Source organism: Telopea speciosissima, chromosome 9 (genome assembly GCF_018873765.1).
Source record: "Telopea speciosissima isolate NSW1024214 ecotype Mountain lineage chromosome 9, Tspe_v1, whole genome shotgun sequence".
Classification (NCBI taxonomy): Eukaryota; Viridiplantae; Streptophyta; class Magnoliopsida; order Proteales; family Proteaceae; genus Telopea; species Telopea speciosissima.
Window position 1 is genome coordinate 47,798,400 of NC_057924.1, and position 27,802 is coordinate 47,826,201.

General features: G+C 43.8%; 2 protein-coding genes across 4 annotated transcripts in view; one reads left to right on the plus strand and one right to left on the minus strand.

The window, feature by feature from the left end:
* LOC122639712 (pentatricopeptide repeat-containing protein At3g59040) overlaps positions 1-27,802 on the plus strand; it is a 64,522-nt gene that overhangs the window by 5,492 nt on the left and 31,228 nt on the right. For all 3 annotated transcript variants that reach the window (XM_043832625.1, XM_043832624.1, XM_043832626.1), the window contains exon 4: positions 6,043-6,291. In XM_043832625.1, coding sequence (XP_043688560.1) covers positions 6,043-6,291 — 249 coding nt within the window. The remainder of the gene's footprint in view (positions 1-6,042; positions 6,292-27,802) is intronic.
* Positions 2,445-3,001, minus strand: LOC122639714 (60S ribosomal protein L35a-1-like). The gene has a single exon (XM_043832628.1). It carries the CDS (start codon positions 2,946-2,948, stop codon positions 2,559-2,561), a length of 390 nt encoding a protein of 129 aa, XP_043688563.1. The 5' UTR covers positions 2,949-3,001; the 3' UTR covers positions 2,445-2,558.

Sequence of the window (27,802 nt, forward strand, 5' to 3'; positions counted from 1 at the left end):
CCATGAGGTTGTAGAGCATCTAAAGTTGTCCAACATGTATGAAAATCACTTCCAAACAATCACTATTTATCCTATTTTTTTCAATTTTTTTTTCAAAAAAAATTTTTTTTGTAGGAAAAAAAAATTAATAACAGAAAAAAAATTCAGGCTCCATCAAATGATAGATCGTCCAAAGTTGTGTAACATATCTTAAAATGACATGAATCCACCAAGGATTGAACAATTTTTTTTGAAAACAATAGATTTGGGGAAAAATAGTTTACCTTTGACAAATCCTTCAAATTTGTGATGAATCTTGCAAAAGTGGAGTTGAATCTTCAAATGTGCAGTTGAATCACAGTTCAAGGCTTGAAATCCATCCCAAAAATGAAGTAACAAAGTAGTTTTGGGAAGAAGAGGTATCGGTTTTGGGACGAAGAGAGAATTTTGGGGGGTTTTGGACAGAACTCGCCGTATCTCGGCGAGTTCTATCGAGTTAGGTGGGGTATTTAAGTGGTAAATGGGTAAAAATATGGGCTGAAACCAAGATCCGAACCGAGATCCGAGATCTTGCCGAGTCGAGATGAATTTTAGAACTATGTCCATAATAGAGCTGGTTTGGGAGCAACCCGATTCAAGATAAGCTACGAGAAAGTCGTCTGAGGTGGATTGGCCATGTTCAATGGAGGATTCAGACACCCCAGTTCGGTGGAGTGGCTTGATTCAGATTGAAGGTACTAAAAGAGTTAGGGGCAAGCCTAATATGATCCAAGGAGAAGTGGTGAGGTAAGACATGCATAGTTTATGCCTTGTCTCTAGTATGACGTCGAACCGTGTAGCCGACTCAGTTAGTTTGTATAAGACTGATTTGTAGTTGTGGTTGTTGTATTTCTTTTCTTTTACCTTATTTATTTGTCTTCGCAAGGATCTGTATAGCCGATCCCATTTAGTTGGGATAAGGCTGGGTTTGTTGTTCTTGTAAAGACTTCTCGGTGGGACTCACTGAATTCCCTTGTCAATAAGAACAATCCATTTTGTTTTTTCATGAATGGTGTGGATCTTCAAAGAGCAGTTGGATACTCTACTTGTCATGTTGGTCATTGTTGTAAATGTGGGAATATTGTCCCTCAATAACCAAAATAAAACCCTAGCTGCCCATTTAAAATATCAGGTAGTATATATAAAGGTGGATCCATAGAAAAACAATGTTTCGAAGACTAGGAATGGTGGTTCAAATTATTGGAATCCATACCAATTGTTATGGGAAAACACCTTCTTCCCTCTCTTGTATATTCTGGGTATGGATGAGGGTCTCTCTCCCCGACATTTTCTGTTCCCATTGTCACATGGCATCAGCTTTCAGTCATTATCTGCTGACGCCATTGCAATAAATATGCCTCATGCTGCACTGAAGCTTTTCAAATTCAAATGTCTTCTCAATAGCAAACAGCTTTAACTGCTCTCGTGGGTTTCATGTCCCCATCTTTTTTCTTATTTTTTATTTGGGCAAAATAATTTCCCCCTATTTATAACATATCCTTTCAGAATAACACTAAGTTTTGGAGCCACATCGTTATTTTTTTGTTGTCAGAAACTATGAATGTTATTTCAGTTCTTCCTTCTGAGGATGCTTTTTTCTTAGATTGTAATGTCATACTAGACCCTTTTGTTGAAAATCAGAGGACAGAACTGTAGACTCCGTAATCTAGAGTGATCATAATGGGGGTATTCTACTCACTTAAGGATTAGGTTTAGAAAACCTCATGTAATTCCGAAATCCTAGGGAATATATGAACCAAAAACAGCAACTGAGATTTAATTAAACAGAGAAAAGACATGTCTGCTGTGGCCAAAATTCTGGTTGAGTGGGCAGGGAAGAGAATAAATCGTTAAAATCTGAACCAAAAACAACGGTCAGATTTAAGCATATCAGGAGATTATTAAAATAGTAACTTGCTGGAAAATTGGAATCAGATTTAGAAATATCCGTGTAACAGCAACTAGAAAGTAGAATAGCAGGAGAAACTAAAGTAGAAAATGAGTGAATGGATTCAGTGACTAGAGAAACAACATGAAAAGTGAATATAGAAAATAGAAACTTCCAAAACAGAATTAGAAACTACAGAACAACAGTAAATAACTCACAGATTAGCAAATAGAACTAAAACAGAAACTAGGGAAAGGAATTAGAAAGTAGTTCAAACATAATAATAAGTATTGTGCAAAATAATAACTAAAAAGAATACTAGAAACAAGGCAAATAATGGTAGTTCTAACTATTGCAGAATCCTGCTATCAATGATAGAATTGATGGGGGAAAGGAAAATAAGAAGAAGATGTAAGATAGAAGATGTAGGATATTTTATTTTATTTTTTATTTTTTGAGCTCAAATAAGATGGTTCCACCAATCATGCCAATTGGCAGGCAAACGGGCATGAAGAATCCAATATCTAAAAGTAGATGAAAACAGTCATAAATGTTCGATTTATGATCCTGGAAAAACAAAACTAGCTATTTTATCTCTTGAATACTAAAACTTCAAAACCTAGGTCCAGATGGTTGGTAAAAACCAAACCCTCTATGCTTCGGTAGTAATTTTCAACATGGTGTCTTCATATACCAAAGCACTTATATATTTGCTCGGGTACATGAAAACCCTAACCCTAGAACCCTTGGACTTGGGGGGCAAGTTCGATTTAAACTTATCCTGGATGATTCCGCTGTTACCGTTTGTCCTGGAGACTTTTCCCCAAATCCATTGGTAATGAGATCCGTTCTTCTTCACCTTAGCCTTGTAAATGTAGGCCATTCTCTTGCCGCAGTACCATGCGACCTCCTCCTTTGTGTTCACACCTTCGATTTGAATCAAAGAAGTGTTTGGGTATTGATTTGATTTTGCCCTCTTATAACCGAGGACAGTTCCCCTCACATATAATCTAACACGTTCTCCTTGGCGCCCCTTTACCATTTTGGCTGTGATTTCCCTTGCTAATGGCGGGCAGAGGATGATACTAATGTCTGCGTCTCTGCGAGAAGATGTAGGATAAGAATAGGATTCTCACCTAGAACTTGGCTAGAATCTCTCTGGTCTAACTTGGCATCCCAGTTCCCACCAAGGGCTTCACTGCATCTCACAACAAAAGAGCTCTGAATCTCACAGAAATCAGCAAGCATTAACTTAACAAATTGGTCAAGTTGTTCGGGGTAGTTTGATCCCTATACTTTATTTATAATTTCAATGAAATAAGCAAAATAGGAAACCCCCTACGAATGGAAGGAGGAATCCCTTGCAACAAGTTTTCCACAACATAGAAACTCTTCTATAACTTAACAAATTAGAAACTATGGCTGGACTGTAGCATATCTATCCAACCCTTCGAAAAACACTACTTAATTAAAGAACTTACTAAAATAGAAACAAACACTAACCCGTATAGAACTCAAATCCTTCATATTTGGGCTTATAGAATTGGCCCATTATAATAGTGAACCCAAAAATACTAAGCCCATGGCCCATATAACCCATTGGACACTCAACATTAAACATATTGTTCCATTCTTGGCCCCGTCCAATGTCCCGGTTTGCTGCTAGCCTTCTTCTTCTGAACTGCATCAGTTCAATTTTGATATCTTTTTGCAAAGAATGGATAATTAGTGAACCCATGTATAGAACCTGCTACTCTCCTCTATTGTTGTCCTCATAAATATTTTTGTAATCTATTTGAATTTTGAAAGTCAGTCTCTATTTTATTTTAAACATTAGTATTATTACCATGCATGCCTATTTTGGTATATCTTGGTGAATTCTCCCCTGTAAATAGAATCTTTCATCTCTAAAGGGAGCCTCACCAAAAAGCCTCACATTTATGTAGTTAAGAGTTTCTAGAGTCTTAACTAAAGTGTTTTTTTATGTAATAGAAAAGATGGTGGAAGGATCTGAGCCGAAGGCTAACAAAATTTGTCCAGATGTCACCCCTCACACAAGATGAATGAAACCTTGTGATAGGGAGTGCCTTTAACCATATGATGTTTAGGAAACCTGTGCATTATACCAAGTGATTACCAACAGAATTGAAACGGTTTGTTGCCTTGACAAGGTATTAAGGAATGAGCTTGAGGATTTGGATCCCAGCCATTCCCAATTGAGATGAGTGTCTGGCTCCCAATTTTCGCAAGATCAATACGGTCTTGCAAGTTGATTGGATTATCTGCTGGTATATTAACTTGGTATCCATCCTGGTTAATACTGATCCGGGTTGATATTTGCTCATTCGGTATTCAACCCTGGAGCAGACATTCCTGAAAGTGCTCTGGAATTTAGTTACTATTTAATTGGTTGACCCTCTCTCTTTGAGGGCTGGCCTTGGTGCAATGGTAAAGGTTGCTTCATTGTGACCAGGTGGTCACGGTTTGAGTCTAGAAACAGCCTCTTTGCGGAAGTAGGGGTAAGGCTGCATACATTATGACCCTCCCCAGATCCTGCAGTGGCGGGAGCCTCGTGCACTGGGTACGCCCTTTCTCTCTCTAAGGATGTAAACTGGTTTGGTTTTGGTTTATCGGTTCGGTTCTAGATATAATGAACATGGACCAAAACCAATAATCGGTTTCAATTTCCTAGACCAAAACCGATTAGAAGAAGATAGCTCTCCATCTAAAATATTTTCTTACACCAATTTAAGTAGTGGAGGTGCCTTGGTGGTTCAGGTTTTTTTTTTAGCTTAGTGATAAAATTTGTGGGTTTGTCATACTAAATGGACTGAGTTTTCCTTAAGCCACTGTGAAGGAGGAATCCCTTCACTGATGGCCATCATTGAGTTTGGATGGGTGTCAGGGAACAGTGAAGGGCATTTCGGACCATCAACATATTGGGAAAGGGGGGGAAGTAACGATGACCTTAGATTTGTTGGTGAAGGAAAACTTCCCCATACTAAATAAGCTAGAACCTTAAAAACAATAAACAATATAATGCAATAGGGAAAGAGAACGCCACCCGGTTGCGCAGTGCATGCCGCCCCAGCACCCAGACACAGGGGCTTGTCAAATGACTGCCGCACCCCTGGTCATTTCCATCTTTCCAGGGGTGTGCGGCGGTCATTACATGTGCCCCTGTGTCTGGGCGCAGGGCGGCGTGTGCTGCGAGACTGGGTGTCTTTCTTTCTCCCAATGCAATATTACTAGTTTGCAAAGATTTTGTTTTTGAGAAAAGTTTGTCCAAGCGGCCTGCTTGGAAAGGCAACTCTTAGTTAATGCTTTGTTTTTGCTACACAGAAGAGTGATGTGGCAATCTAACTATTGGATATCTAAAGATCGGTGTGGATTGGCCACACGTCAAATTTCAGAACCTAATTCAGTCAAATAATGTCTTGTATATTGGCATGCAACCCCGTGTATGCCCATGGACACATACAGTTACTCCAACCACTAGTATGTATTCTCTCCTATAATCCTTGATTTTCGAAAGCTGTATTTTGCCACTTGGAGATTCCTTTCCAGGCAAACAGCTTGATATTTTTTTTTTTAAAAAAATTTTTAGTTTTAGTTGAAAAATCCAGCATGTTGATAATACTCGGGTAGTTTCCTCATAGCTGCTTTTGTTCAATCAATTTGAGCTATTAATGTACCTGCTGCACATTTCTGGTGTTTAATGGCTTGGATATTGGTGCTAAAATGCTGCCTATTACTGATGTTGGTTGCTGACATAATCTGTTATCTGCTGCTTCTCATCTGATTTGTATTTGATTTATTTCTGTTGTTTTATTCTCATAAATTCAGCCAGATTTCTAACAATTCGATGTATGGAATTTTCTCATAAAATGTTCATTATTTTTTGAAGTGTGGTCTTTTGGACTTGCAATTTGGGTATTGTGTCATTTATCTCATTTCCACTGTATTACCTGTGCAACCATCACTTTTCTACATAAAATTCCAATCCAGAGCTGGTGAGCTGCATGCAAACGTAAACCTTAACTGGAATGTTATCCTAAGTGTTTACACTTTGACACAAGTCATTATGTGTGAATTTCCAAATTACAGCCTCAAGAAAGTGGATGTGGCTAGTGCAGGGTGACAAGTTTTATGAAGCTGAAGCTGTTTTTGAGACCCTCTTGAATGATGAAATTTCACCTTTGAATCCAGACCAAAGAATGTACCACATGATGATTTACATGTATAGGAAGGCTGGAAGCTATGAAAAAGCTCGTAGGATATTTGAAAAGATGACAGAGAGAAAAGTACCACAAACTACAGTTACTTATAATAGCCTCATGTCATTTGAATCCAATTATAAAGAGGTTTCAACCATTTATGACCAAGTACGTATTAAGACGAGTATTTTTTTTCCTTTACTTATGTATTTTGAAGTTTTTTTTCTTTCTTTTTTTTTCATTTTGTTGTATTCTTATGGATTCACAAGCTGTAATGCTAGTTGCATCTGAGAAAGGTTCAAGTTCGGATATCTTTAGTAATTTCTCATCTGGAATTTATGGCTTTTGCTGGAATGTATTGAAAGTAATTGAAAATTTTTTTTGTCGGAGAAATATTTGGAAAATGTAAAACATTTAATGTTCTAGGTATAGGTAGGATGTAAAATATTCTAGGTATGGCCGTGTGGGATGTAAACATGTGAGCTTACATGTAATCAAAGTTGGACGCAAAAAGTATGAGACAATTGTGTACGGCAAAAGAGATAGGTAGGTCATGCTGGTTTTAAGTTGTATTTTCATTTTGGGCAAATCATTGTATTAATTCTTGTGACAATCAAACAACAAGAAGAAGCTCAGCCTTGTCCCAACTTAATGGGGTCGGCTACATGGATCCAAAAAAACAAAGTAGGTAAAACTGAGGATTATACAAAATATGAGAATGAAGAGATAAAAAAGAGGGGAAGGGAAATGAGATGAGAAGTGAAAAATTGGGAAATGACAGATGAATGATGTAAAAAGCAAAGAAAAATGAAAGATAAAAGTAACCCAGAAACAAACAAAGCAAAAGAAGACTGGGAATAAAACAGAATCGGGTGAGAGTTCTTAGCACACCCCTTGACTACATAAATATATTAGGAATCAACTTAGAGTAGGAGTCTAAATCAGACTCAAGGAAGCAAACCTATCTAGGTGATGTAGGACAAAACATGAAGCTAAAGAGGCCAAAACACTGTTCACGTGAACACTGCCACAGCCCCTTATTCTGCCTTGGTGGAATATTATTAGAAGATCTTGTGGGGCCCAAGACTAGATCATGTGAAGACTTTTTAGAAAGGTCAATTTTGTTTGTGTGTGGGGATTTAGAAGTTTAGTTTAGTTTATAACTTTAGATTTAGAAAGTAGGCTTATATTTCTATCTTTAAGTAGACTTAGTGTCTAATTTTGTTCCTTGCATGTTGGCTGAACTATAAAGCCTAGTTTATATTTTCATTAGGTTTCTATTTTCTCTTTTTCTTGAGGAGCTAGTCTTGCCTTCTATTAATTGTAAGGCTGCTGTAGCCATTCCCCACGATTATCTCAGTTGAATGAAAGTTATTTTCCTGCTGCAAGCATGGTTATTCTCAAGTTTGATTGTGAAACATGAAGGGCTGCAGGAGCCTGGCTGTGAGAGCCAAATCCATCTATCCCCCAACCTTTTATTTTCTGTTTTCTCCATCTTTTTTTTTAATCCCGAATATTACCTCGGACCCGGGCCAGCCCCTAGAATTTTATTAATGTCAAAATTTGGAAAAAGAATACAGGGGGGGGGGGACGTACCGCCTTACCCCAACCCAAGGAGCATAACTCTCAACAAACACTGGGCCCAAACCCATACAAGCAAGACCAGGAAAACAAGACTCTACTTTCTGAGGATGGGCAAACCAACAGTGTCTTCCCGAAGAATACGCTGCAAATCCCCCGGTGGCTGGCTGCCATAGTGGAAAGCGATTGAAGCCCCTGTATCATAAGCTAAGTTGGCTAGCCAATCAGCTTCCCTATTACTTTCCCTATAAGCAAAGGATACAAGAGGCCGAGTAGAACGACATAAGACCATGGACTCCTGGAACTAGTACCATGCCCTCCATAGGTTACACCTCTTTTGATTAATCATTCTTACAGTTGTAGCAGAATCTGAATTCACCACAATTTTGCGAGGCCTAAATCATGGCACAACTTCAGGCCATCTCTCAAAGCTCTCAACTCTGCAACCGAGTTAGTGCAGTCACCATAAAAGTTGGAGAAGGCTGCCAAAACAACACCCTCCTTGTCTCTGATAACCCCTCCACCCCCTCCTATACCAGGGTTACCTCTACAAGCACCATCCACATTAAGCTTCACTGAGGCGAAAGGCGGACACCAATATACGGGGAGAGGACGCTTCAATTTGGTAGGAGGAGCCGATAAGCCCAAACATTGAAGAATTAACACTTCCCTAAGAGAACCCGAGAGCCTAAACTTGGGTGGATAAGGGATGTCTTTCACCCAGGCTTTAATGCTCTCAATAACGGAACCAACAGTTCGCCTTTTTTCCCCGTGCCTTCTGTTGTTCCTTTCCTTCCAAAGCTCCCAAACTACTAGGGAATGTAACAACCCTGTAATGTAGGCATTGAAGCTTTTACAACTCGCTGCCTCATGCCAAAGAAAGATTCGACTCCTGGCATCCTGTGATGGAATCACATCAATATCAAAGACTCGTGAAAAGAAATTCCATACCTTCATCGCCATGCCTCCAGCTATCAGGAAATGAGCTGTTGTATCCATCCTGGGGCTCTGCAACAGTCGCACTTGGATACTAGGGGAATCCCAACAGCTATCAAGGAATCATTTGTGGGAATTTTTCCATTGAGGAGCTGCCAAGTAAAAAAGGCTACCTTGGTGGGCAGAGATTGGTTCCAGACCATCTAACATAGGAAACTTCAGGCGACTTGCACCGCACTTCATTCCAGGCTGACTTAGTTGTGAACTGACCATCACTAGAGGGAGTCCAAACCAGAACATCATCCTTTTCAACAATAGTGGAATTACCACAAATGATGCTTTGCCTAACCCTATCCGAGTCAATCTGATCCAGAATGAACTGTTACCACAAGCCATACTCCTCAAAAGCATCCTTGACTCGCAGAGTCGTGTCAACCTGTAGGGCATTGTCCACATCAAGGTTCGAGAACTCGGGTCTCGGTGGCATCTCGGCTAGGCCAGAAACCGAGTCGAGCCGAGATCTCGCCGAGATCTCGGCGAGTTGGTGCAATTTTTTTTGGACTCGGACCCCAACTCGGTGGGTTGTACACATATTTTGGGTCGAAACTTGGTATCCAGCCTATTTCGTGCCATTTAAACACAATGGCATGCCCAGTTTTGCCAAAAAACAAGTCCAAATATGAGTTTCACTTTGGACCATAGGTTGGTAGGCGACAGTCGTACTAAAAGTCTAAAACAACATAATCTATATATAATTTAGTAAAACATAGCAAATTAGCAATCAAAACATTCTAATTAGCACACATCAATCAAAACATTCAAATAAAATGTACATTACATCACTTGTTCACTAATTTGTTACATAAAATGAGATTGAACAAGAAATTCATCCCTATATCGATCCACATATAATTCCCATGTCATGGAATTGCTATAGTGTTGCAAATAGTGTGACACAGCTTCCATATAAGTCTCGATCAACATATACCAATCTCCCTATCTTAGGGTACATGGGAGATTTGTTGGTATGAGGTGTAAGATCCTTTGCCTCGTCATATTGAGTTTGAGGCATGTATGGTGGTTTGGGACTAGGAATGTATGCCCAACACCCGACCTAGAGCTTTGTTGTCATACTCATTCCGCCGATCGCCCATACCGACCATAGGCACTATAATCGAGCCAGGTGCTCTGCTGGCCATAGTCATAGCCATGATGATCTTGAGATGATTGCCATGATCGATGCTCACTAGTAGTATCTATACTCATGCTTCCGAAACTTGTAAGCATGGTGTTCATCTCTTGTTGTCCTCCTCTGAGCATATGACTGATGTGAGTGTTTGCGACCCTTCTTTACGTTGTATGTTTTAGGGTAGCCACCATGGTCTTGATCTTGAGTGGCATGCGTGAGCGAGACTCACCGGTGAAACGCACAGGTCCTCCCAAGGCTCCAACTTCTGCTCGATCGCCGCAGATCCCTCACGACGATCATCATAATAACCGCCACTCCGCATGCCACTAGCAAGCAGCAGCCTTCACCACCATCACCATCACCATCACCATCCTTATGACTAGCATCACCAGTGTCATCACCACCACCATCATCATCATCAGCAGGACTTCCTACAGCAGGAGAAATTTGAAGGAGAGGTTTTTTCCCCTTGGTTTAGAGCCTAAGAACTTCTTCTGCTCTCTCTTATGTTGGAAATGGTTTTGGGTGAAAATTGGGCTAAATACAACTAACTAGCATCTTGGGCCCACCGAGATCTCGCGAGATCTCGAGATCTCGCGAGACGAGATATTGGTTTTTTGTACTAAAAACCATGATTTTCACCTTCGAGATATCACGAGATCTCGCGAGATCTCGGTCGAGAAATTGTAGTTTTGTACCGACTAGGAACTCGACTCGTTTGCCCAAACCAGAAACCCGGATCTCGCGAGATCTCGCGAGTTCTGAACCTTGGTCCACATGGTCAATCAACGGACCAACCCCTACCCAATTATCCAACAGAAACAAATATTGCCAGAGCCAATCAACCATCTTGACTTGGTCAGAATGAGGTCCTTATGTGCCAGAGCGTTTCTCCAAGACTTCAAGCCTATCCCGCTTGAATCAGCCAAAGCAATATGATTGTTTTTAAAGAATTTAGCCCTGAAAAACTCACTCCACAGCGAATGGTCAGCTAGGATCCTCCATAATCCTTTTAGCCTTAAGGAGAGACCGAAATCCTCCAGATGCCTGATTCCCAACCCCCCTTCTTTTAGGGGCCTACAAACCTTCTGTCAATTCACCCAGTGCCTGCTCTTCCCCCACTTCGAGCTTCCTCAAAGGAAATCAGCGAAAATTCCATATATCCTACCTAGGACTGCCTTCGGCGGATCCAAAGTTGCAAGGACATGTATAGGGATAGAGGCGAACGCATGTTTCAAAAGCGTAACACGTCCCCCAAAAGACAAGAGCTTTCCTTTCCAACCTGCCACCTTGTTTCTTATTTTTCAGACTAAATCATTAAGAAACAAATTCTAAGTCTCTCTGTCTCTCCATCTATCTCTAAGTACTGCTGTGGTATTGTGACTCTCCAACCATTGAGTAGACAATTCGGGTGCTACGACTGCTGCTGTTCTTCAGTTAAGGAGATCGAGCCACCTTGCTGCTTCTCTGCAATTCCAGATTTGGTGTTATGATTTGTGGAGGTCATATCTCTACAAGCAACCATCAGTTTTAGTTGATTTTTGGAGCACACAACCTCCCCATTTCCTCCTCCACTCGATTCCAGTTTGAGAGGATTCTGCTAGGCTGGTTAGCCCTGTAGGCCATAACTTTCTAATTTGGGAAATCTCTCATGTCTCACCATTCAGCCGATACAATTGGCTGAGACTTTCAGCAGAGGGTTATCTCAACTCCTCCTTCACTCGATCTGCACAAGAGTTCAATTTTCCACAACCTTCTATTTTGGTGTTTCACTAATATCTCCACATCAGACCATCAGAATTGAGTCAAATTTGGAGTCAAGCATCCCCTTGACATCATCTACACTCGATCCAAATTGGGTGTCCATCACTTGGCTGGTTTGACTAGAAACCTTAACTTTCTATTTGTGAGTTGGTTCTAATTTTGAATTTTTGTGGGTTTAGGGACTAATATTCTAGTCTTACATTATTTGGAACGATCCTATTATAGAGTGGTTCTTAGTTGAACCCTTTTTACATTATTTGGTATTAGAGCCTAACACCTCCTAGGGTTGATGTTAATACAAGAAGATGAAGTTAGAAGTTCCTTCCTTTGCTGGGCATAGGAATCAATTATTTTTCTTTAATTGGTTGGATTATCTAGAGGAATATTTTGATTGGCACAGCCCAACAGAGGAGCGGAAGCTTAGGTTTGTTTACTCCCGATTGACTGGTTCTGCTAGAAAATGGGGGAAACTCCATGAAGAGAGACTCATAGCTAGGGGACGTGAACCTAGAACTTGGGAGGACATGAAGTACGAGTTGAAGAACAAGTACCTACCGGAACATATGCGCAACAAGCTCTCCCTTCCACAAGATTACCACCAAGTGAAGCAACTAATAGACCAGGTGGCCTCTTTTGAGCAAACATTTAAAGCCACATTTGGTTCCCATCACCCTCCACCTCCAACAGATGCCACCGTGGAAGTCGTTGAAGTTTTGAAGATGGAAGAGCAAAAAGAGAAGACAGACTCAATTATCACAGCCATTGAATCCATTCCGGAGGTGTTGGTGTGTGAACCACAGCTTGATGATGATTGGGCTGTTGATGCTGCCCTTGAAGGAGAAGAGTGTGAAGTCACCCTGGATGATGACAATGACATCTATGAAGTTACTGTTGAAGTTCCAGCAGTTTGGGTCATCATGGAAGAGTTAACCTTTGATGTTCCGAATGCCGCTTACATTGAAGAATTTGAAGCGAGCAAAGTTGAGGCAACGGATGATGTGGGAGTTGAACACATGGAATTTGTTATTCCACCAAAGTACTTTGAAGAACGAACTCCACACATTATAGATTACATCCATGTCTTCAAGGAGTTGCAAGAATATTTGTTTGGACAGAAACTTGACATCCACCACACCAAGCTTGTTCCTATCTTCTTCAATTCTAAGAGGAGGAGAGCTGATGTAGGACAAAACATGAAGATAAAGAGGCCAAAACACTGTTCACATTGTTGTTCACGTGAACAGTGCCACCGTTATTTTGCCTCGGTGGAATATTTTTAGAAGATATTGTGGGGCCCAAGACCAGATCATGTGAAGACTTTTTAGAAGGGTCAATTTTGTCTATGTGTGGGGATTTAGAAGTTTAGTTTAGTTTCTAATTTTAGATTTAGAAAGTAGGCTTAAGTTTCTATTTTTAATTAGACTTAGTTTCTATTTTATAGTTTCTAATTTTGTTCCTTGCATGTTGGCTGAACTATAAAGCCTAGTTTCTACTTTCTCTTTTTCTTGAGGAGCAAATCTTGCCTTCTATTAATTGTAAGGCTGCTGTAGCTATTCCCCACGATTTATCTCAGTTGAATGAAAGTTATTTTCCTGCTGCAAACATGGTTATTCTCAAGTTTGATTGTGAAACTTGAAGGGCTGCAGGAGCCTTGCTGGGAGAGTTAATCTATTTTCTTATTTTCTTCTTCCAACTGTCTTCTATATCCAATCGAGCCCTACTTCTGCTGTGTTCTGTGGATTCTTTTGTGAGCAAACAATTGCTGCTGAAGGCCAGAAGTGTTCCACCAATCAACCACTTGACTGCTGGTGCTGATCACCACCAGAAGAAGAATCGAGGCTCACCTCTGCAGATCCCTTTCTGCTCCTGCCATCTGGTCTGGCTGCTGCAACTTGTGTGGGCCATAACTCAGAGATCCCTGATCAGATTGGGCTGAGTTTTAGAGGGCTGACCCCTGTCAAGGAGACCAACACTCGATCCCAACCTGAGATCCTGCTGCTGGCTGTTTTGGCCTGTAGGCCTTAACCTTCTATTTTGGTGCAGCCTCTAGATCTCTCAATCTCATATTGATTGAAGTTTTCTGCAGAGCTTCTCCCCTACACAAACTCCACTCTACCTGAATTTGGTCCTATTCTGTTCGCTGATTTGGTCTCTACAGATAAGTTCTCTTTACCTTCTAATTTCGTGACCTGCTGATAACTTGTGATCTAGCCACCCTATTTTATTTCTGTTTGGAGGGTTTGTTGGGAGTCCTAAGACCTGCACTCGACCTTGATATCAGCCCCATTGAGTGGCTGGATTTTGATACATGACCTAGGCCCGATATCTGAATTTTGGCCATTTGTTATACCCTGCTGTTGGGGTTATTCCAAGCTGACTGCTGAGGATTATTGTGGGTTAATTGGGATTAAATCTGACCTAGATTAGTCTTACATTACTAGGACTAATAAATAAATAAAGAACAACTAAATAAGAAAGCTGCAATACATCTAAATAAGTGTACACCCCACGGTACATATGGTCATGTTACTCATGTACCCCTTACAGCATAAATTGGTAAACCACTTTAACACTCCCCCTTAAGCTAGAGCATACAAGTCTCCCATGCTCAGCTTGACACAATTCTTCTGGAAGGTAGGCCCGAAGAGTGGCTTAGTAAACATATCACCAAGCTGATTAGTATACGAAACAAATGGAGTACAATTCTTCATGATAGCATCTCACACGAAGTGGCAATCGACTTCAATGTGCTAGTCCTTTCATGGAACACCAGGTTCTAGCAATGTAGATAGCAGCTTGGTTATCACAATACATAGTCATAGGACATGTAACAGGAAATCTCAACTCTTGAAGAAGAGAACATAACCGCATCAATTCAGCTGCAATATGAGCCATAGCTCGATATTCTGCTTCAGCATTGGATTTAGTCACTGTGGTCTGCTTCTTGCTACGCCATGTGACTAGATTACCTCCAACAAAAGTACAAAAACCAATAATAGACCTCTAGTCACCATCTACACCAGCCCAATCATCATCAGATTATCCTACCAGATCAACATTCTGATGACAATATTCTCCTCTGTGCGGATATTGTCCGAGGCTTTGACAGAAAATCTCATCTCCCTGTTGCCCTCTTGAAAATTGACATCCATAAAACTTTTGACTCCTTGACATGGGACTTCATTTGTGATGTCATAACCCAGATGTCCTTTCCCCCTGTCTTTGTCCGGTGGATCCACTCCTGCATTTCCTCCCCCTTCTTCTTGGTCATTGTCTTTGGTTCCCCTGTGGGGTTCTGTCCCTCGAAAGTTGGTATTCGGCAAGGCTGCCCCCTCTCTCCTTTACTCTTCTCCCTTGCTCTTAAGGTCCTCTCCATGAGCCTCCAAGCCAAAACTGACCAACATCTCATATTCCCCATCCCTAAGTACAAAAGTCTCAACCTCACCCACGTTGCCTTTGTTGATGATCTTATGATCTTCTCTAAGGCTTTCCCCGCCTCCCTCTCTTCCATCATGTCTTCCCTTCAACTCTTAGAATCTCTCTCGGGTTTGCGCATTAACTTCTTAAAATCGCAAATCTTTCTTTCCAGGGTCTCTGAAGATGTCAAAGCTTCCCTCCTCAATCTGACAGGGTTTTCCCTTGGTTCCCTTCTAGTGAAATACCTTGGCCTCCCCCTCATTCCTGCCAGGTTGACTAGGCACCATTGCACCCCTATGCTTGAACTAATTCATAAGAGGCTCCAACTCTTGAAGGGCAAACTCCTTTCCTTTGTGGGTAGGATTGTTCTGATCAAATCCGTCCTCCAATCCTCTTACATCTACTGGTGCGGTATCTATGGCCTTCCAAAGTCCACGATCAAAGCTGTGGAATCTCTCTTTTGTGCTTTCCTTTGTAAAGGCCAAGAGTCCTCCAAGTTCCTCCACCCAATCAACTGGGCAACAATATACCGGCCAAAATCAGACGGAGGCCTTAGCATCCGTCAAATCCGGGATTACAATATTGCAGGTCTCCACAAGCTGATCTGGAAAATGTCTTCCAAGCAGGACTCTATTTGGGTTAATTGGGTTCACTCCTACTTTCTCAAATCAGATTCCATCTGGACTGCCCCCCTGCCTGCAGACCCCTCTTGGGTCTGGCAAAAAATCCTTCTCCTTCGTCCTTTAGCCCTCAATGTCACTTCCTTTGTGATCGCCGATGGTACCTCTACCTCCCTTTGGCTTGATCCTTGGCATCCTGCTGGAGTCTTTTGCAGCATCCTTGGTGCCCGTAGGGTATACTCTATTGGCATCCCCATATCTGCTCCTCTCTCTTCTATTATCTCCCACAGATCCTGGTCTCCCCCGATCCCCTTCCCCCTTGGTCTCACCTAGATTTGGGCCTCTTTTCCCCCCTCCCCCTCCCCCTCTCTACCCCTCTCATTCGGACAAAGTAACCTGGCTCCCCTCCAACTTAGCTCCCGCTCAACTTGGGATTGTGTTTGACCCTATGGCCCTTTAGTCCCCTGGCACAATCTTGTTTGGTTTAAAGGTCACACTCCAAGACACACATTCAATGTCTGGAGAACTCTAAACAATTGCCTCCCCACCCAATCCTTCCTCATCCACCGCCACATCCCTGTTTCCTCATCCTGTATCCTTTGCTGGAATGGGAATGAGGACGTCGACCACCTTTTCTTTTCTTGCCCCCTTACCTCCTTTATTTGGAAAAAACCTTTACAGTCCATCTGGCTTTGAAATAGACGCCCCCTTCCCTTCACCCGGGAGTGGCTTTGGCTTGATAAGTCTTTCTCTGGCAGCTATATTTGTGACACAGTTGGCAAGCTTGTGTTCGGTGTTGCTATCTCCCACATCTGGATGGAGTAGAATCTTCGTAGATGGACTTCCAACTGATCTGGAAAATCTCTTCCAAGCAGGACTCTATTTGCGTTAATTGGGTTCACTCGTACTTACTCAAATCAGATTCCATCTGGACTATCCCCCTGCCTGCGGACCCCTCCTAGGTCTGGCAAAAAATCCTTCTCCTTAGTCCTTTAGCCTTCAGTGCCACTTCCTCTGTGATCGCCGATGGTACCTCTGCCTCCCTTTGGCTTGATCCTTGGCATCCTGTTGGAGTCCTTTGCAGCATCCTTGGTGCCCGTAGGGTATACTCTATTGGCATCCCCATATCTGCTCCTCTTTCTTCTATTATGTCCCACAGATCCTGGTCTCCCCCGATCCCCTTCACCCCTGGTCTCACCTAGATTTGGGCCTCTTTTCCCCCCTCCCCCTCCCCACCCCTCTGATTCGGACAAAGTAACCTGGCTCCCCTCCAACAATGGCCTCTTTAGCTCCCGCTCAACTTGGGATTGTGTTTGACCCCATGGCCCTTTAGTCCCCTGGCACAATCTTGTTTGGTTTAAAGGTCACACTCCAAGACACTCATTCAATGTCTGGAGAACTCTAAACAATTGCCTCCCAACCCAATCCTTCCTCATCCACTGCCGCATCTCTGTTTCCTCATCCTGTGTCCTTTGCTGGAATGGGAATGAGGACGTCGACCACCTTTTCTTTTCTTGCCCCCTTACCTCCTTTATTTGGAAAAAACCTTTACAGTCCATCTGGCTTTGAAATAGACGCCCCCTTCCCTTCACCCGGGAGTGGCTTTGGCTTGATAAATCTTTCTCTGGCAGCTCTATTTGTGACACAGTTTGCAAGCTTGTGTTCGGTGTTGCTATCTCCCACATCTAGATGGAGCAGAATCTTTGTAGATGGACTTCCAACTCCCGGTCCTTTGATATAATTTTAAAAGCCATCTTTTTTGATGTCAGCTCTAGGCTCCACATGCTTTCTCATGGTTCTCTTATAGACTCCCCAAGGAACAGGCACATTATTGTTACCTGGGGCTTAGATTCCTCTATCTTTGGCTCTCCTAGCCACACCTCCTAGGCCTGTGGCTTGAGTTTGTATAGTTCCACCCCCCTTTTTCTCCCCCTTTTTCCTTCCCCCCCTCCCTTTGTGGTTTTGGTAATGAATTTTTTATTCACAAATTTTTTTTTTTTTTTTTTTTGATGAGGACGATAAACTAGCCCCTTTAAGATATCTCAACATCCTACAAGCTGCCTCCCAGTGGATCTTTTTCGCTGACTGCATAAACTAGCTAATAACTCCAACGACAAAGGATATGTCAGACCGAGTAACAGTTAAATAAATAAATTTCCCAACTAGTCTTCTATATCGTTGCACATCAACAAAATCTTCATCTGTAGTAATACCAAACTTTTGATGGGGATCCATAGGGGTGTCCACTGGTAGAGGCAAGCATACCAGTGTCAAATAATAGGTCTAACACATATTTCCGCTGTGAAAGACTGATCCCTTTCTTATGACGAAGAACTTCAGTGCCTAGAAAATATCTGAGATTGCCCAAGTCCTTCATCTGAATGTGCTGATGTAAATAATCTTTTACTGAAGTAATTTCTAAAGCATCATTCATAGATATTATAATATCATCAACGAACACAATCAGGACAATCACCTTCGACCCTTGTTGACGAACAAACACAAAATGATTTGAATAATACTGCAAAAAACCACAAGGCTTAAAATCTCGTCTCCTCTCGCCATTTCGGGCAGGTCGAGATTTTGAAATATCCGAAATATGCCGAAATTTCACCGAAAGATGGTATTTTTTCTGCCATATTTTGGCACTCCATCTCGGTGGGTTTTTGACCATATTAAGGCCTGATACTTCATGTGCGCCCTTATTTAAGTTAAATAAACACATTTAAACCTTCATATTGCAAAAAAATGAACTCAAAGTGGTGTTTTGGGTTTGCACCCTTGATTGATAGTATACGGTCGGACCCTGATGTATAAATAGTTAAATACACATTGTTTAACGAAATATACCAAAATTTCGTGAAATTTTGACGAAATATACCGAAATTTGAACATTGGAAGCCCATCTAGTCTCGGTAGTGTTGAAATTACCGAAATATACTGAAATTTCGGTGATATATCGCGAAATTTTGAACCATGATTCTTGGATCCTATCCGAACGCGTTGGAGTCAAGTTCTTTTTAGAGGAGGAGAGTTGATGCAGTTGCCTTAGCTTGGCTGAACCGACATGACCCACTTTGGAAGCCCAAACCAAGGACTGGTAGTTTACTTAGGATGCAATATTTAGTTTAGTTTATTTTATTTCATGAGTAGATTACGTAGGAGCTTATTAGGTAGTTTCCTTTTTCTTAGATATGTCTTATTTTGGTAGTTTCCCTTTTGGTTAGTTTCTATTTCATGCAAGGGTATTTTCCTTTAAATTGATGTTCTACAATAGAAGAGTTAGATAGGGAATTCAATTGAGTCGACGCGTAGGTTAGCCTTTTAGGGCTCTGCAGGCGCAGGTTAAGTTTCTTCGTTTTTTTTCTGAAACCCTAGCCTCAAGGGGGTGTGGAGCTGGCCATGGGGGATCCTCCTCGGGAGGAGAGCCCTCCTGTTTCCATGCAACGTGCGACGTATTCATCTATGGTGTCTAAAGGGCTGGCTTTTGAGCCTGCAGTGGTTCCATTGAAAAACCCGCTATCTCATATGGGGTGCCCGGCAGTGATGTTCACTCAAAAAGAGATCGATCTATCTGAAGTTCTATTTAGGTTTTCGCTTATAGCCAAGTGTGCATATGGAAGGCCGTCCATCTTCGAGGTGAAAGCAGGTATTCAGTTCGTTTTCCACCTGGTTGCAGATGTTGCAGTCTCTAGTTTGGATCAGCACTACCTGCTCCTTTGGTTCGTGGATCATTCGGATTTTGTGAAGGTGTGGCTTAAGGAGCAGGTACATATTAGAGGGTTTCTCTTCAGATTTTTCAAGTCGTCTCGGCACTTCAGGCTTGGCACCGAGTCCCCGATCGTGCCGATGTGGGTCTCATTCCCGGGCTTGCCGGTGAACCTTTACCAAGGGAACTACTTGCTCTCAGTGGCGGGTGCAATTGGGAATGTCATCAGGGTGGATGGGGCAACGGCAAGGTGCACGAGAACTGTTGTGGCGAGGGTTTGTGTCGAACTGGACCTGCGCGATCATCACCCTGAGAAAGTTTGGATCGGCTGTGGGGCTGAAGGGTTCTTTCAGAAGGTTATTTATGAACGTTTGCCTGCGTTTTGCACTGCTTGTTCCAAGGTAGGTCACTTCGTGAAGAATTGCAGGAGAAGGAAGGGGAGGGGTGTTGCCCTAGGCTTGGATCTTGCGAAGGGAAGGGGCGACAACCCAGAGGTGAAGGAGAGTGGCGGCAATGGAGGCGGGAACCCTGGGGCGGTGGAGCAGGTTGCTGGGCAGGCGTCAGGGGAGGCTGTGGTTTGTGATGCGAGCACAAGAGGCGAGAACAGAGCACTGGTAGCTCAATCCAATGTTTTCGCTAGGTTGTAGACCGATCTGGGTTCGCATGGTAACCAGGCCGTGGTGGTGCGGGATGAGGTAGCTAGTGTGCAGGTTCATGGTGCGGCTGTTGGGGGGATTCCCTCGTGTATTGACCTCGTGAGTGGGGGGGAGATGAGCCTTTAGTTGGGCAGGACCGGGTTTCTTGGGCTGAGGGGGTGCCATCCATGTTAGGGGAGGGGGTTGGAGGAGGCTGTTCGCAGGGTGTTGGCGGGGAGGAGGAGGTTTTGAATGGCTCAGGGGAGGAGGTGGAGGGTCTGTTTGATCTTGCAGGGGGTGTGGGTAGGAAGGAGGGGGTATCGGATGAGCTGGATTTGGTGAAGAGGCTGCCGCACTCTCACCTTCGTGGCCTCGCTGGTGGGCCCAAGGATGACACTTGGACTGAGGTTGGGCCCTTCGTAGAGGATGACCGGCAGATCTGCCTGCAGGCGTTGAGAGCCTTTGGTTGCTCGCTGCGGAGAAGGGTCGATGGGGTGAATAAGTTCATTCGTGAGAACCGATAGGGGGAGGGGGACCCCCCGATTGATCCCAGCCCTATCTCACCTAAAGCTCCTCAGGAGTGTCGTATCACCAGAAGCATGGGCCCTGGTATTAGAAAACCCGCCCCGTTATTTAGAATGAATTGCTTGTTCTGGAATTGTTGCGGTTTAGGCAACAAGCCCACGGGTAGGAGGTTAAAGGCACTGGTTAAGGACTATAACCTTGATTTGGTAGCAATTGTGGAGCCGAAGATTTCCTTTGATAAAGCCTCTCTTGTTATGAAAAGTATACATATGCAACATTGTGTTAATAATGGGCCGGATGGTGCTAATAGACTATGGATATTTTGGAAAGGTCATGTTAAGATGGAAGTGGTGGTTGATCATCCTCATTTTGTCTCGGTCAAATGTGAAACTGCAGGATTTAGTGCCCGGTTTGGTCTCACGGTGGTTCATGCCCCGTGTGCGTTAGTGGAAAGGAAGTTAGTCTGGGAGGCCCTAGGTGCTTCTTTGGATTCGGTGGGTTTGCCCTGGGCGGTCTGTGGTGATTTTAATGCAGTAATGGCCCCCCAGGAGAAGCTCGGTGGTTGCCCCCCTTGTGTGGCGTCGATGGAGGATTTTAATACGTTCGTGAGTAGATGTGCGCTGGTGGATGCGGGTTTTGAGGGGAATTGTTTCACCTAGTCTAATGGGCAGAGTGGGGGTAATCTGATCAAGGCCAGGCTTGATAGAGTCTTCTATAATCTCAATTGGCTCTTTACTTTCCAGGTATCTAGGGTCCAACACTTGAATAAGGCCTGCTCGGACCATACGCCGGCGTGTTTGGGTTTTTCTATGTCACAAGAGCGTTTTTATGCCCCATTCAGGTTCCAGCAGATGTGGATGCTTCACCCAGCATCCAGAGATTTCGTGGCGGACTGTTGGAGGTCGACTTTTGTGGGTAACCCCCTCATGGTGTTGTTCTTGAAGCTGAAATTTCTTAGAGGCCGGCTCAGGGTGTGGAATAAGGAGTGTTTTGGGAATATACACCCAAATGTGCGTAATACGGAGGATGAGGTGTCTAGAGCTGAAGTGGCATACGAGTCTGAACCTACTGAGCAGGCGTTGGGGGAGCTTTATGGCGCTCGTAATCGTCTAAATTTGGTGCTGCTGCAAGAAGAGATTTTTTGGAAAGAGAAATCCAAAGTAAGATGGCTAAAGGAGGGGGAAAGAAATACCAAGTTTTTTCATGCTGTTGTCAATGTGAAGCGAAAACGGTGTGGCATTGGCAAAATAAAAAATGGGCAGGGGGAGTGGATACTTGACAAAGTGGGGGTGCAAGCGGAAGCAATCAGGTATTTCTCTGAAATTTTCTCCTTAAGCCAGACCACGGCTTGTGAGGAGCTGTTGTCCGCCATCCCTGCTATTATTTCTGCAGAGGAGCATGTTATGCTTGCAGCTGCGCCGCTGTTCGACGAAGTGAAGGAGGCTGTTTTCGCCCTTTCTAGGGACAGTGCGCCTGGTCCAGATGGGTTTACGAGGCACTTCACCACATGTTGGGACATTGTTGGTACAGATGTTTGGGCAGCGGTGAAGGATTTTTTTGAGGGTGGGTGTGTCCCTAGAAGCTTCACGTCCTCTCACCTCAGCCTTATTCCCAAGGAGGAGGTACCGGAGACTATGTCGGACTTCAGACCGATAAGTAACTTCTCTTATAAAATTATTGCCAGGGTGATTGTTACCAGGTTGGCTATTCTGCTGCCAAATGTCATCTCTGAGGAGCAAGGGGCGTTTGTTAAGGGTTGCTGTATCCACGATAATATTGCTTTAGTGCAGGAAGTGGCCCAGGAAATTAATAGAAACGCCCGAGGTGGCAATGTAATTATGAAGTTGGACATGGCTAAGGCCTATGACCTGTTGGAGTGGGGATTTCTGGTGGAGGTCTTATGCAGATTCGGGTTCTCTGCGGAGTGGATTTGCCTCATAGAGAAGACTCTTCGGAATTGCTGGTTCTCCATTTTATTTGACACAGGGCCGGCTGGTTATTTTAAGTCCACACGGGGGCTCAGGCAGGGAGACCCCCTCTCCCCTCTGTTGTTTATTTTGGCAGAAGAAGTACTTAGTAGAGGCCTTACAAAGCTTTTTGCGGATGGCCGTGCAGGTCTCTTCCACCTCCCCCGGGGGTGCCCAGGTATTACTCACAACCTCTTTGTGGATGATACAATTATTTTTTCTAACGGCTGCAGGTCGTCTATCCGGCAAATCATGGGGTGCATTTCAAAGTATGAAGCATGTTCTGGGCAGCTTGTGAATTGCCGCAAGAGCTGCTTCGTGGTGGGCCACAAGGCACCTAGTCGGATGGTTAGAAGGGTGAAGGATATCACGGGGTTTGAAAGGAAGGTGCTGCCTCTTACCTACTTGGGGGCGCCCCTGTACGCAGGGAGACTCAAGGTTTCTTATTTTGAAGACATTTTGGCCAGGATCAGAAAGAAGATCGCAGGGTGGAAAGGCAAGTTGTTGTCGGCAAGTGGTAGAGTGATTCTCCTTAAGCATATTCTGTCGTCAATTCCTATTCATATCTTAGCCTGTCTGGATATTCCTCGCACCATCATGCAGCGCTTTAATTCCATGTGCGCTAATTTTTTGTGGGGTGAGTCGGAGTTTGGCAATAAGCGACACTGGGTTAGTTGGCAGAAAGTGTGCAGACCATTAAAGGAGGGGGGGTTTGGGGGTGTGGCTTCTAAGTGAATTAAATGTGGTAATGCGGCTTAAGGGCCTTTGGCGCGTGTTGTCTGAAACCACTTTGTGGAGCAGGTTTTTCAAGGCGAAGTTCCGAAAAGGGGCTCACATAACCTTAGCGCCCCCATACGGCCCATGGCTCTAAGTCCTAGAAGGCGTCCCTGGCTTTGAGGGATGTTTTGGTAGGTAACTCTGTGTGGTTGTTGGGCCATGGGAGGGTGTTATTTTGGCTCGATAATTGGAGTGGGGAGGGCCCATTGATCGACTATGTGGATGGCGCGCTGCATGTCACCACTGATCTGTGTGTCAAGGATGTTCTACGGGAGGATGGAAGTTGGGATGTGGCTGTGGTGGATAGGATTGACAGTGCTGTGATCCATGACAGAGTAACCAAGGGCATGTTTCGGCTGTCTCCAAGGGAGGATAAGTTACTGTGGTCACCAGCGAAAGATGGGTGCTTCTCGCTTAAGTCGGCGTGGCACACGATTCGTAGGACTCACCCATTAGTCCCCTATGCGAGATGGATTTGGAATGGATCCGTCCCTTCCAAGATTGGGTTCTTCTCATGGCAGGTGCTATGTGGAAGTATTGCCACGGATGAGGCGGTCATGCATTTGGGCGTCCCTCTGGCGTCTAAATGCCTCTGTTGCCAGTGCCCAAAGCAAGAAACTGTGACGCATGTCCTGGTCTGTGGGATGGTGGCGGCGAAGGTATGGTCTTTTTTTGCAAGTTTGTTTGATGTACAGGTGATTCACACTCAAGAAATCAGGCCAAGGGTGTGTTTTTGGCACTCCAAGGGCTTGTTTAGAAATGTGTTCAGCTACTTGGTTGGAGTTGTCCCATCGTTTATTATGTGGGAGCTATGGAGGGAAAGGAACAATAGGAGGCATGGGAACGGAGGGCGATCAGCTAATATGATAATCGCTAAGGTTATGCGGTGGATTCAGGAAATTCCCTTGCCCGCCTTCCTTGCGGCAGTGGTCAATATGAGGGAGGATTTGGCGCTCCAAGTCCTGAAACTCAGCCCTCCAGTGCTCAGTCAAAGGCTGCCACGACCTGTGTACTGGTCCCCCCCCCCCCCATATGGCATGAAGCTGAATGTTGATGGCGCTAGTAAAGGCAACCCAGGGCTGAGTGGAGGAGGGGGCATCATTCGCAATCAAGGGGGGAATCTGGTAACGGCGTTCTCCAATTTTTATGGTCATTGCACCAACACCGAGGCGGAAATGAGGGCTTTGTTAGATGGGCTGAGATTATGTGACAGCTTGGGGCTGGTTGGATGCCAAGTCAGCTCGGATTCCAAATCCATTGTGCAGTTTATTGCTTCGCGGTCTTGTAAGGTGTGGAAGTGTTGGTACTGGTTTGACGAGGTGCTACGTCTAGTGGAGGCATTGGGTGCGAGTGTGGTTTTCTCGTTTAGAGAAAGTAATCGTGCGGCAGATTACCTGGCGAACAGGGCTTGTGAAACTCTAGGGAATTGTGTTTTTCTGACACAAGGGGACCTCCCTCATAGCCTAGCTAGCATTTTAAGAGAGGATAAGGCAGGTCTTCCTGTGTTTCGGTTTTAGGCTGCTTGTTTTGTTCCTTTTTTGTACTGATGTATGGGAAGGGGTTCTTGAGGTTAGAGTGGTCGAGAGAGTCCGTTAAATGTAATTTTGGGTCTGGGGTAAGGCGGGTTAAGTCCCCCCGGTGTATCTCCTTCTAGTGATTTTCTAATAAAATCCTAGGGACCACCCCGGGTCCCAGAGAATATTTGGAGTAAAAAAAAAAAAAAAAAAAAAAAAAAACAATAGAAGAGTCAGATTTGAAGATTTGATTAATGAGGTTTATTTGTGAAGCTCTGTGAGAGTGTGTGTGTGCATGAATTCCCCTTCCCCTTTCCCCTCCTTTCTGCTAATTCTTCTGTTCTCTCTGTGAAGCCCACCATAGTAGATCACCCTTGGTTCTGCATTACAAGCATTCAAACCGATCTTTCAACAAATAAACCCAAGTCATACGGGAGTGATTGTCCACAAACATAACAAAATAAGAAAAACCTAACCTATTTTTGACACGACGTGGTTCCCAAATATCAGAATGAACTAACGATAATAAAGATAGACGCCGAGGTTCACTATGAGCAGGAAAGGATGACCGGTGATGCTTCCCCCAATTCACAAACTTCACACTGAAGATGAGAGATAGACTTGCAACTAGAAACCATACGTTGAAGTTTAGGTAAAGACAAATGACCCAGCCGAACATGCCAATGAAAAAAAGGCCCACTAGTGGTAGTGGCAATAGCAACAGCAGCAGAAAGTCCAATGCCATCCACGTAATATAGTCCAGCTTGCTCAAGCCCTCCACTAGTCATCATCCTTGTCTGAAGGCCCTGGAAAACACAATATGAAGGATAGAAAGTGATAGAGCAGTTAAGCATTTTAGTAAGTTGACTAATGGATGAAAGACTCAAAGGTAAGTAGGTAACTGAGGACTGAGGTACATGTAAAACAGAAGATAAGATGAAATTACCAGTCATGTGGGTAGAAGCACTTGAGTCAATAATCCACGGGATGGAAGAAGTGGCAGAAAGAAAAGTAGTACTTGTGTGGGCTAAAGTAGCTGTAGAAGAGGTAACAAAAGTCTCAAGCTGTTGAAGACACTTGAGAATCTGAGCCTAGTTGTCCTGAGACATAGAAATAGTGGAAGAGGATCTGGTTGCAGATGTTGTAGAGGTATCGCTAGTGGAAACAAGCTTGGTATTGTTTTTAGTAGTAGCAATATTGGCTATCTCATTAGCCCAGTCCGGTCGGCCATGTTTGGCCGATCAAGTCTCAATAGTATGATTAGGTTCGCCACGAAAGGAACACTGATGAGAAGATTTGTCAGTATACTAACCACCTGTATCTCGGCCCCGTGTACTCTACCATGGCCTCTGGGTGATCCACGACCCCTTCCAGTAGAGAAGCCTCTTCCTCTATTAGTAGTAAACCAGATCCTTCCTTTCAGAGGAGTAGTAGTACCCTTGAAAGAGGCACACATGCTGCAATTGAGAAAAGGTTTCTGTTGAGAGATTAGAATTAGGAGTGAATGCTTTGATGGTCTAAGGTAGACCCCAAGCCATATATTTATAATAAGGAATGAAAATTACATGGATAGAATTGTCCTTATCATAGCCGACATGGCTGTACATGAAATAAAACAGAAAAAAGTCCAAGATACCCCCCATGGTATTCTGGCCCATACAATCCAACACTCCCCCTCAAGTTGGAGCATATATGTAGTGCATGCCCAACTTGACTAAGATAGGAAGAAACACTTTGCCACTTAGCCCCTTGGTGTACACATCGGCTAACTGATCAACAGACTTCACAAAGGGAACACAGATGAGTCCAGCTTCGAGCTTCTCTTTGATGAAATGTCGGTCAACCTCAACATGCTTCGTACGATCATGTTGGACAGGGTTATGAGCATAGTACTATATCTCGCGATATATCGGTATCTCGGTCCTACCGAGATATCCGAAATATCCGAGATATCGCGAAATATGACCGAAATATTGCATTTTTTCTGCAATATTTCGGGGGTCCATCTCGGGGGGTATTTGGCCATATCTAGGCCTGAAACTTCATGGACAGCCTTATTTAAGCTTAATAAACACATTTAAACCATAAAATTGTAAAAATGTGAATTCAAATTGGTGTTTTGGGCTTGCACCCTTGATTGACATACGGTCGCCGACCCTAATGTATAAATAGTTAAATACACATAGATTAATGAAATCACAACTTAAGTTACAAATTACAAGTGCTAAACTGCTAATAGTAGTTGCTGTGCCTCCCTGGATCAATCCCACTCATGCCTCGCTGGAGTCGACGTCCATTGCTCTCTGTTTGAAGGACATATGTGGACCACGATATAGAATCGGAGAAGAAACGAGTGTGGTCATCCACAAGTGTCACGTAAATGGAATCATCAACATACTGTAGGTAACCTATCCTAGGATATAAACTAGGGTTACCAATCGATCCGATCGTGAAGAAGATGATCCATTGTGATATGATGTTGGCGCCGGCGCAAGAGGCGATGGCGATGGCATTGGCCGCATGTATGGTGGTGAGGTTGGTAGCTAGGTCCGCTAGGGTATGCAAAGATGTTATCTACAAAAGATGATCCAAGTATGTCCCTGGGACTGGGACTGGGATTGGTAGTCATAGTCCCCTACCCCACTAAACTGCCCATATGATGATGATCCATATCCATATCCACCGTAAGGTTGTGATGCACCATAACTCGATGCCAATGGAGTGGCATGTGCGTAAAAGATGGGGCACGCCAATGTCCGGTCGGTCCTCCCTCCCTATCACCCATACTCAAACCACCAACAGAGCTAGATAGGTTATCAATGTCCATGTGATCAGGTTGCAATCTGTGTTTGTCGACCCCTACGCTTCCGTTGTATGTATGTAGGGGCCTCTCGAGGTGGGGGTGGGGGCACGTGCTCCGTGGTCCGTATCTTGTGTGGCATGATCAAACTGTGTCTCTCCGGTGAATCGGAGTGGCTCTACAGTGCCGTATCCTGGGCCTCGCCTACCACATAACGCTCTGTATGCCGTCAAATTCTTCACCAA

Bases quoted from the DNA above. Each gene is read 5' to 3' on its own strand.
- LOC122639714 (XM_043832628.1), bottom strand. From the start codon at position 2,948: ATGGTAAAGGGGCGCCAAGGAGAACGTGTTAGATTATATGTGAGGGGA.